This window comes from Taeniopygia guttata, chromosome 11, assembly GCF_048771995.1.
Source record: "Taeniopygia guttata chromosome 11, bTaeGut7.mat, whole genome shotgun sequence".
In the NCBI taxonomy this organism is placed as follows: domain Eukaryota; kingdom Metazoa; phylum Chordata; class Aves; order Passeriformes; family Estrildidae; genus Taeniopygia; species Taeniopygia guttata.
In genome coordinates this window covers 7561136-7572241 of record NC_133036.1, presented here as the reverse complement: position 1 = coordinate 7572241, position 11106 = coordinate 7561136, and the positions used below count along the sequence as shown (strand labels likewise).

The 11106-nt window shown below is 38.1% G+C and overlaps 1 protein-coding gene across 1 annotated transcript in view; it reads right to left on the bottom strand.

The window, feature by feature from the left end:
* Positions 1 to 5720: 5720 nt before the first annotated feature.
* Positions 5721 to 11106, bottom strand: part of CDYL2 (chromodomain Y like 2) — a 61059-nt gene continuing 55673 nt past the window's right edge. Inside the window, exon 7 of the mRNA XM_002194936.7 lies at positions 5721 to 10500. Within this exon, the coding sequence (XP_002194972.2) occupies positions 10342 to 10500 (159 nt within the window). The 3' untranslated portion in view covers positions 5721 to 10341. The remainder of the gene's footprint in view (positions 10501 to 11106) is intronic.

The window sequence follows — 11106 nt, the reverse complement described above, 5'->3', positions numbered from 1 at the left end:
CACTACATGTGTCATTTCCTTTGCTGTCTGACTCTTCTGGTGTGTTCCATAGGTTCCAAGCAGTGTGGAATGGAATGACATGGAGATGCTGTAATTTCCCAGGGAGGTACACTAAGGAAGCCAAAAGGGTGTTTGGGTGAAAAGTTAAAGAATTTCCTATTTGTAAATGGATTTTTTTTAAAGAGACAATTTTTAATGGAGGAGTGCTGGATATATAAAATAGTGCTCTAGAGAGTTCTGGAGCTCTGCAGGATTTTTGAGAATTAGTGTTGTTATAATTATGAAAGATTACTTAGAGCCTTCTGCATACAGGAAAGATGTGTCTTGATTTTCTTCCATTAAGCTGCAAGCTTTATACTGCACACTGACAATCTTTTACATTTCTCTTTTTTCCAAAATCTTAGATGGAGGAATTTAGCAGCATGCATGGGGAATTTGCTTTCTAAACTGAAGTTCTGCAGGACTTGGTTTTCTTCTCACACTTCTGTAGGTCAAGTGCAACCCATGGCAGAATCGTTCACAGTGAATAACACTGGTTTCTCATAAAGTTATTATTTGATCATAGTTCTGTATTTCCAGTCTGTAAGATGATGGAGGGGATGTGATGTTTGAAGAGAAAATCTTCCTGCTGCTGTGTTCTTCTGTGGGACATTGCCATCTTTAAGTGTCCTAGATTCTGGTCAACCATTTGAGCTCACAGTCAACTCAAATTTATCTCCTTTGGCTCAGATGTGTCTGTGTAATCTGCAGCCCCTGCTGCAGGTGTTAACATCTGGCAGAAAGACAGAGCTGTAGGATGGGGAGAAAATCTTTCTGGCCACTCCAGCAGGGTTTGTCAGCCCTTGTCTCTTCATGCCATGGGTGATGGTTTTATCTAAATGTTGACTTAGACTTTATGAGGGCCATTAGATGGGAGAAAAGACTTTCATGTATTTCTGCAGGGACACTTACGGTGCTTCCACCCTGGACATACTAGGTGCCTACCCAAACTAATTCTTATCTCTGCCATTTCACAGCCTAGGCTTCATCAGGGCAGGACAGACTAACAGTAAATGGATGGTACTGGCTGTGAGTTGAGTTCCTGGAGGAGATGACTCTGGCCATGGAGGTCAGTGGGGCCAGATGTGTAAAATAATCTGCTTTTTGTAGGCTCAAGCACAGCAGAGCTGGCTGTCCTCAGCCATAACTGGGAACTGTATCTGTTCCCTAATGGGGGCAAGCTGTAAATTCACAGCTGGTCTATAATTACCCTTAACTAACACTCTGAAGGTAATGACTGGAGTTTTTTCTTCCCCCTCCTTTCCTTTCCTCCCCAGGTGTCCAATGTGGTTATTTACACCTGTGAGGAGTGAGTAAGAAAGTAGGTATAAAATGCTGTCATTCAGGTTTGGCAGTGTTTAACAGCCTTGTAAATGTGTGTTCAAATCTTCAGGTGGATGATTGAGTACTCTTTCAAATATATATATTTTTTAATCCTCCCCTTTTTATGCTCTTTTCCCTTCCTGAATAGAGTACCTAGAGTGATCATGCACAGTAATGCTTTAGTGGGGAATTTTTTACTATAGGATAATTTTAAAATTATGTAGGAAATCCCTAATTTCATCAACCACTCCACAAGAACACCGTGAAGTAAAGTAGTGTGCACAGATACTCCTTTGGGAATAGGACAGATGAGTTGAACTGTATTTTCATTAGGAAAATGTACTCCTTTTTTATCTGTGCAAGTATTAAATATTACCAATTCTAATGCTCTTGTGAAGCCCTTCAGCATTCAGTCTTGTCAGGGTTATCACTGGGATTTTGGTCAGAGTGTGGATTTTAGGGCTGCACTGATAAGTGTTCATGAACCTCTTTCTTATTTGTTTGCTGTTTACTTAAGTGTTTGTCCTAATTTAAAATTTGAGAAATTCTGTAAAGTTGGAAGAAAATTGAGCTAGCTGCCTGTATTAGTGGTTTAAAAGTTTCAGTAATTTTTTGCATTTTTATGGTGTACTTTTATTCTGTTAGTAAGAAGAATGTTCTCTGAGTGAGGGTTAAATGCCTGATTCCTGCCTTGATTCCCTCCCTGCCTGCTGACTCACCATTTCATTGGCACACAGCCATGGTGCAGTTGTGGAGTATGTTTACCAAGTGCCTGAATCACAAATGGAGAGACATTGGATTTTCTCATACTTGAAACGGTTGAGAAAAGTTTTAGCCTTTCAAATCAGCCACATTGCAGACTGTTCCTTTAAAGCTCAGTTTTAATTTTTGAATATATTTTCAGATGAAATACATTTATTTAAAAAGCATCATTTAGAAGGAGACAGTGTCTTTGTGCTCTAACTAGTTACAGCCATATATGGAAGGTGAGTCCTACCAGGTCTAAGTGCTTTGGGATATTCTTTTCCAACTGGCATCACATTAGCATCCAGGAAAATAAGTCTGCTTCATCCTGCTACATGTAAATACATGAAGAATAAAATGTGCTGTTTTTCTGGTCTGATGAAGGCAGGTGCTGGGGGTGGGATGGGTGTTATCAGCACCATGTCTGGGGCTTTTGTCAGATGCCCTGGCCATTGGGCATAAGGAGCTTGTGGGTTGCTTTATAGTTAATAAATTATGTGGCTTCAGACCTCATTCTGGGAGCAGCCCTGTGCAAAGGAGTGATAAAAGGTCATTCCATGAAAACTCAGGGTTGGACTACTGATCTCAGTTAGGCTTGCTCTCAGAAATAAAGGGAAACTCTGGAGCCCACGGTCCAACCAGTGGGATGCTGCTGCCAGCCATCAAATCTGTGCTCATCTGCCCCTTGGAGCTGCAGCATCCCTCAGCAGTGCAGCCACCAGGACCTTGGAGTTCTCATTTTGAGTCTAATGGGTAGGAGGTAGACTTGAAGGGAATTGTTTATCAGAGTCTGGGCCCCTGACAAAGTTGCTGCAGCTTCATACAAAATAAACAAGTGAGAGGCTAAAATAATTAGACCTGGGAAGAGTTTAATGTGAATTCCTGTATTCCTGAATTCCTATAATTTAATGCAAGTAAATATCCCAGAGCCTGGTGGGCAACATATGGAGTAACCAGGCATCTGGAAGGACAGCAGTAGGAAATTGGAGTAATCTTTTTGGAGTAATAGATAGTGTAATACTTATTTACAGACACATCAGAAACACATTTCTGGATGACTGTGAATAACTTATTTCTAGATGACAGTAATTAACTCAGTTCTAACGAGTCAAGATTGCTGCTTAGTGTTTAAATAATTTTTCATTCTAGAAACTCCAGTGTCAGATGAAGCTTTTTATTTCATCTTAGGAAGCAGCAGCAGTTCAACAGCCCTTGTTTCAAACATGACTCCTGGTTGCAAAGAGCATTTTCACATTTCTCTTTACAGTTATTCACCAGTATATTTCTGTCTATGACCAATGTATAAAATCAGTTTCACAGATGTGTTACACAGCCATCCAGAATTTAAGTTAGCAAATATGACTGAAGAGTTGAGGAAGGTTAAAACAAAGCAAGGCATGACTTTCTACTAAGGAGTCAACAATAACATTGAAACTGTTGAAATCTATACAAAATTTCACAGACACTGCTGTTAAATTTTCAAGTAATGGAACTCCTCCTCCAAAGCTAATTATCTCATAAGAGGAGCGCTTTATCCTTTGAAGAGATGGCTACAAGATATTCCTGTACCATTACTGGGAAGGAGTTTGCTGTGGTATCTGTCAGCCACGGGGGTTCTTTAGAAGCAAGTGAAGTCAGGAGGAGGATCTCCATTGATGCTGGTGTCTCTTGATTTGGATCCATGGGGTTTGTTAAGTGACACCAGTGTCCTGAAGTGATAAGGAAAGGTAATACAGTCCAACATAGAATATTTAAAGTTACTAAATACAAAATGTTTCATTTCTCAAAATGAAAATTGCCTTCTTTCTCCCATAGTGCTCTTAACTGTTCCAGATGAAAATTACTGAGTCACCAGATGGACTTAATAATTGGAATTTAACAAAGTTTTTAGCAGTTCTATTTTTATTATATATCTGTAATGAGCAAATTTGTAAAACCAAGGAAAGAGTATAAATTAAAGCAAAGTGGTGCTAACAGAGTTCAAATGGTTTGAATTCTAGAGGGGGTTGTTAGTCTGGCTTTCTTAGTAATCTGAAACTCTCCACGCTGTGACTGGAGATTGGTTTTGAGGCTAAGTCAGAGTTGTGAAAAGATGCATTATGTTTGATTAAATTTTACTTCTGAGAGGGTTTCATGACAAATGAGACATGCAAGGAGAAGTGATTTCCTGAAGTTTGTATGTCCAGAATCAAACCTGACTTTTTCCTTTGCAACCAAACTGTCCCCTAGTCCAACTTCTGACAATTGTTTTGAACTCCTCCAGTGTTTAAAATTGTTTTTCTGAATTTTCCACATGCTGTCATTTGCTTTCAGAACCTCTCTTTGTTCTTGCCATATGCAATACTGTTTCTGTTATTCAAAATGAGAAGTGGCACATCTTAGTGAATAGAAAGTTTTGTACTGTTTTTATACCTTAATTGGGATTAATACTTTCCTGTTCTTTTATACATGCAATTACTTCTTTAGATCTACTTAACAGATTTCTCTTCCATGTAATTTGTGTATTCATTTGCTGCAACAAGGACTGACATTTGAAAAAGCCTGAAACCCCTCTCCTCCAAATATTTGGATGAAGTCTTTAATTTTAAAGAATTTTGCTTTCTTTTAAAAATTATTTATTTAAAGTGAAATTCACATGTTGACAATTTGTGTCAAAATGAAACCAAACTTATCAATAAAACTGTTAAGATGGGAAAGGTGTCACACCCTGTTCATCATGTGCACGTTGCTCACAGTCCATTGGATGCTACAGTAAGTTAATTCCTGACAAGAGTCACTGTAATAAATGGATTTGTTGATAGTAAAGCAAGACTAAATTGCTCAATCCTCTGCTCCAAATAGCTGACCATGGTTTTTACTAACAGTGTCAGTCAGTTTAAAGCCAACAAATAAATTGCTAGGACATAATTGTTTCCTTTGAGTGAAGTGTAGGTAATTTTTTTAGACCTTGTTAGATAGCTGGGTTGGCTAACCCTGGTTCCCTGTAAAAATATCCTTCCTTTTCTGCCCCAGGCAGAAGTAATTTACAGTTACTCTTCTAATCACAGGAGAGACATGATTGCAAACAGTATTTGTGGATGCTATGGGCAAAGAATCCCCTGGTACACAAGAGCCCCTGGCAAGAGTGTTGTCTGGAGCCATGTGTGGGCCCACAGGCTGATCCCCCTCCTGCACCAGGCTGGGGCTGGGCTGAATCTCGGTCCTTCTGGCAAACACCACTTCAAAACCAAATTCCCTCGTGTGGAGCCAAAATCCTGCCTGGAGCAGCTGGTTCTGGGCAGGAATGCTTTAGGTGCTGTGCATATATCAAGTAGCGGAAGTCATAATGGTGTCCTAGAAGTGCTTTTGTTAGACAGTTCTTGCTGTTTTTTTTGGACCTGATCAAGAAATGGTAATTGAAATGGATCATAATTGATTTCAGAGAGTTCTTAATGCAGTGTCTCTTAGTGCCCTGGGTTTTGCCATTTGAAAAAAACTAATTTTCTTTTGAAAAGCCCGCTGTGTGCCTGGTCTCTTTGGAAAGGCAGGAGCCTGTGAATAGTATTATCATATATAATGGTACTACTTATCACATTCATTCTGATTATGTAAAACTGAAAATCACTGCAGTGAAATGAAGTTTCAATGTTTTTATTCAAAGCAGCTTCTCACAATGTATAAATACTGCATATTAACACACATGAAAAATACAACTTCTAAGGCACCCAGAAATGTGTCCATACACTAGTTACAGGACCATCAACAAATAAATTGTGTACAATTTGATCTAGACAGTCAATATTTGATATATCAGAAGATACAAGTCCCTCAGTACTGTACCAGTTTCAGAAAATATTTACAACACTGTGATATAGGGGTGCCTGTACCCTTATAATATTATAATATGTACTCATCATTACAAATATTAGAAACTGTTTTAGTCTGTTCCATGGCATTCTGACAAAATAACTTAAGGGCCTAATTTGCAAAGTTCTACAATTAACTTTTTGTGCAAGTTCTGAAAATAAATTTACATTGACGTAACTTGTGAATTTTTGGTTCTTTGCTTCATCTCAGAGGTTTGGTAATAAGCCTTACCAATAGACATGCCATCCCAGCTGAACATCACTCCTTTCCCAATAGCTCAGTGGATACATCTTTCCCCCTTACACCTGACATGGATGAGGATGCAGTGTTTGAAGCAGAGACTATTTGATCTTCGGTACAAATGTCAAACTAGTTCACTGGCAAAGGAACTAATGAAATTCTTTGGTCCTTTGTTTTTTATGGAAGGCATAACATCTTTATTCACTAAAAATCAAAATCCTGTCTGTGAGCAAGCAAGCTAGTGAATGATTTTCAGTGTAGTATTTAAAATAGCAGTAAAGAGATTTAATATGGCTTAAAACATACGGTTAATTGGGCAGACACAGATAACACATCGAGGATAGCCAGTACCCAAATGTACTATGATAAGATTGTCTATAAGTCTCTTATGTAAACTTCTTTAGTGTCTCCTAAAGAGTGCTGGCTTTAGCCAGATTTGACTTTTATAGACCCAGCCACACAAAGCCTGAGATTAAACTACCATGGTTGGGAGCACAAATGCACAGTTTATATATAACAAAGCCCATGCTGACAAGTCTACCTCTGTTGTTCAAAAGAAACAACCCGTATTATCCTTTTCACAAGAAAAACTTAAGGCCCTGTACTCTGATTTCCTAACTTTCTTACAGCAATTATTTGGGGAAGTCCTTAGTACTGCATAAGCAATTATGCAGCTTTAAAGATTTCTTGTACCTAATGGTAAGGCTTATTCACAAATGCAATGCATTTATAAATTATATTTAAAACTGTAAAGGCTGGCAAAATAATTAAAAAACCCAAAACCAAAAATAAAACAAACCCCAACCAAAATTGTTTGTTCATCCCTAACATTAAAAGAGCATTTTATTCTAATGAAAAACTATTGGCACAAAACCATTATATTATAGATTAAAAGAACAGTTCATAGTAGTGAAAAAGATTGCCTAAAACGCATACCCTAACCTACCACAGAAATATAAAAGTTTATATTTTGAAAATATATACTGTATTAAAGTTTGTAAGCTTATTTATTTAAACAGAAATGTACTGAAATAGTAAACTAAGCAACACTTATCTACAGCAAAAATATACATGCAGGACAACACAAAATAAATTGCTCACCTTTAATATCTACAAATGCAAAACTGTAGAATTTTAAAGATTGTACAAAACAATTTACACAAGAATAAAATAACATACTTAAACAACAAATTGCATTTTTAATCTTAAATACTGTGAATATTAGTAAAGGTACCCAGACTAATATGTACAGTACATCTAGATATCTGAATACCTAGTAAGGATAGAAACACAAGAGAAAATTCAGATTCTGATATTTAAATACAGGAAAAGAAGATTTCAACATTGTTATTACTCTTTTTTGAAGGGAAAATAGATTCCATGAAAACTAGATTGTAACTGTATAGATATGAATGATTAAAAATGTTAACTATGGTTAGCGCTTGCTATAATGGAAAAATAATTATAGAAAATGTATTTCAACTATTCTTTTGTCATAAAAAATGCTAAGATACAGATATCTGAAAGTTCAGATGAAATGGTGCAGTTTAAAAGATCCAACAACGTAAGATTCTTCTCTGTTTGCAAATCTCATTCGGAACGCATTCCTTCACATTGCTGAGCAATCTTGCTATATTTATCTACAAAAACTAAGCATAGTATTGAAATAAACTTCCTAATATCTTATTAGCACATGACTAGAAGTTATGGCTCTCTGGATGGGAATAAAGGAAATAAAGGAAATCGAGGAATCGTGGTACTTTTTCCATTGCCTTTTTTTGTTTTTCTGAAGGTGTATGCTGGAGGCCTGATTGTGCAAACTCGTGCGTGTGTGTGTCTGTGTGTATGTCTGTGTTTCTGTCTCTGTGTGTGTCTGTGTGTGTGTATGTCTGTGTTTCTGTGTGTGTGTGTGTGTGTGTCTGTCTGTGTGTCTGTGTGTGTGTATGTCTGTGTTTCTCTGTGTGTGTGTGTGTGTGTGTCTATTTGTGTGTGTGTGTGTCTGTGTGTCTGTGTGTGTGTATGTCTGTGTTTCTCTGTGTGTGTGTGTGTGTGTGTGTCTATTTGTGTGTGTGTGTGTGTGTGTGTGTGTGTGTGTGTGTGTCTGTGTGTGTCTGTGTGTGTGGTTTTCACTTGGGTGATCCCTCTTTTTCCAGGTGACTCCGTGTGCACCTGCCCTGCCGGGGGCCCAAGGCCTCGATCCAACGCGCCCCACGGCGCTGCTGGCAGGTCGTGGACAAGAACAAGGGTTGGTATAAAACAAGTGGTGCATCCATCACTTCAAATAGTTATTGAAAGAGTTCTCTTTCAGTCATTTTAAAATAAGCGAATGGTTTCAATAAGTTTCTTTTAAAAAACATTTTAAACAGGCTAATTAGAAGCCAGATTCTGTCTTTTTAATGAAGAATTTCCATGAGAACTTCTGCATTTAGGGTAATGATTTCCTTAAAATTCAGTGGTACAATTAGAGCATAAAAACAGCACTTCTAATTATTTGTGGAAAAAGAAATGTTGCATTAATATGTTGAAGGCTACTCTTTACTGTAATCACCTGTTTGTTAACTTTACAAAGGCTTTGTTGAAACTCTTTATGGAAATGCTAAGAGGGAGAAAGCTGAGCAGCCTCATTTGCAGAGGTTTAAATCATAATAAGTCACTGAGCTCAAGGATGGAGAGCAAGTGCACAAATTACAAAGCAAACAAATGTGCAAAGCTTCTGCTTCAAGAGGTTTCAATTTGGGCATACTATGATGACAGGTGAAGTCTCAGAGCATGCTCCTGTCCTTTCCACACAAACTGCCCATAGCAGGAAAGAACTGAGAGAGATCCAGTGTTCAGAAGTCAGTCAGTGTCACTGAACAGTACTAGGATCACATTCCACAAGAGCAGATTGGATTTTCCTTGTTTATTGTGGACTGCTTTTATGGATAGCCATAAGTTCTTGTAACAGGTGGTGGGGTGGCCAGATGTGGAGAGCTGGGAAAAGCAAAACAAAACCTCTGCCTCCACTGAGTTCAATGCCTAGCACCTTGTATAAACTGCTGGCCCACACCCAAAGGCCTCCAGAGCAGAAATTATCTCACACCTGAGGAATCAGGCAACTAGACTAAGGCTCATAAGGATTTGCTTTTAGACTTCAGACCATAAGGGTTGTTTAAACCTGAAAAACAGTACGATGCCACGCAATGGCACCACTCACCCTGCTACTGATATCCGGCTAACAGGAATATAGTAAACTTAAATAAAGCATCTGGTTGGCGAGCCCTTCAGTGCTCCTCAAGAAGGCAGAAAGTGAAGAGAGACTTAAGGGGGACTCATTGTGTCAAAACCCACTTTTTTTCTCTTAACCCTGGCAAATGAATGAATCTATCTTCATACATTTTTTTGTACAGTTTTACACATAGAGGAGCATGCACGTGGCTGTTTCATTAACTGCCCACAATATTCTGTGGGTTTTCTATATATTCTTTATTTTTCTACTCAGTTTGCTGCTAAAAATGTGTTTGCATTCTCATGTGATGCCTTTAATTCAGTCAAAAGGGAAATATGAAAATAAGATCTGTGATCAATAAACAGCTGAATATGAACACAAAATAAATAAGTTAAATAAATTTAACAAAGAAAAAAATTCTAGAATTTTTTGTAAACTAACTTTACATATTATACATATAAATTATCAGATTTTTCCATTAAACTGTTAGAAAAAAAATAATTAACATATTTCTAACGTATGTTTTTTGGGTCTACCAAAGGTCGCACTGACCCGGATTTTAGACTGAGCCCTCTGTGTCAGCCCAGGTGTGCTGCAACAGCAAGAATAAGTTAAGAAGGACAGACAAAATAAACCCTTACAGGTGGGTGAGACTTGCTGGGCCTCAGTGGTGCTTCTCAGCACGTGGAATGTAGAGTTGGATGTGGATGAGGAATGTGAAAGATGCAGCCTCTGCACAGGTTGCGTGCACTGAACGCCTGCCCACGTCTTGGTTACACAAAATCAAACCGGCTACAAGCAGCTGTGCAGCTCACACAGCCACAGGCATTGGGATCACTGTCACAAATTCCTCACTGATGCATTGCCTCTGCTTCTCAAACATGGTCATGTCTGACTCTGGTCACAACTGGAGCGATTTCTCTTTAAGTTAGGCCAAGATATCAGACTTCATAAATTTTGTCTTGCAAGTAGCTGAATAATGAATCCAGTCCTTTGGAAGAACTCCACAGCTGTTTTAACATCTGACATTCCTTTTCGTTCACCTCTTCAAGTCCGGATTTCAGGAAGCTCCGCACGAGACATTTGGACTCTTCCAATACCTAAAGCCAAAACACGACTCAGTATTTGATTCTGAATCTGAAAAAAATTACTATGGATAATGGTGTGACCAGCAATTTTAGACTACTGACTCTTTTATGATCTAAATAACTCCTTTGAACACAGAAATTACATTTGATTTCTAGCCACAACTCCACTTGCTGATAGTCAGCATCTTTAAGAATTGATGGGTTGATGGGTTAGTGTCAGGTTTTTAAAAGAATGAGAGATTCTAAAGTACCTGAGCTTATTGAAGGTCTGCCATGAAGCACAAGAAGCTGAACTTCCTCACACTGAAATGAAAATGTGTGAGGGACAATATACTGGCTACCTGTTTTCTGGAAGGTGGTCTTTAAGGTTAGACATGTTGGAAACCCAAATACGGATGTCCATTATCTTTAACCATTTTCCCTCATGTATTATTTCCTTATCAATAGAGAAATTAATAGGAAAGGGCCTTTACTGCAAATCCCTTTTTAAGCCTATTTGCTTACATTTTTATAAAAGTGAAATATTTTGTAAAAGAATGGTACTAAGCAAAACAAGCACCTCTGACTGAGTTCTGGAGTTAGATTTACTTGGCAGATACAACAAATCACCTGAGATCT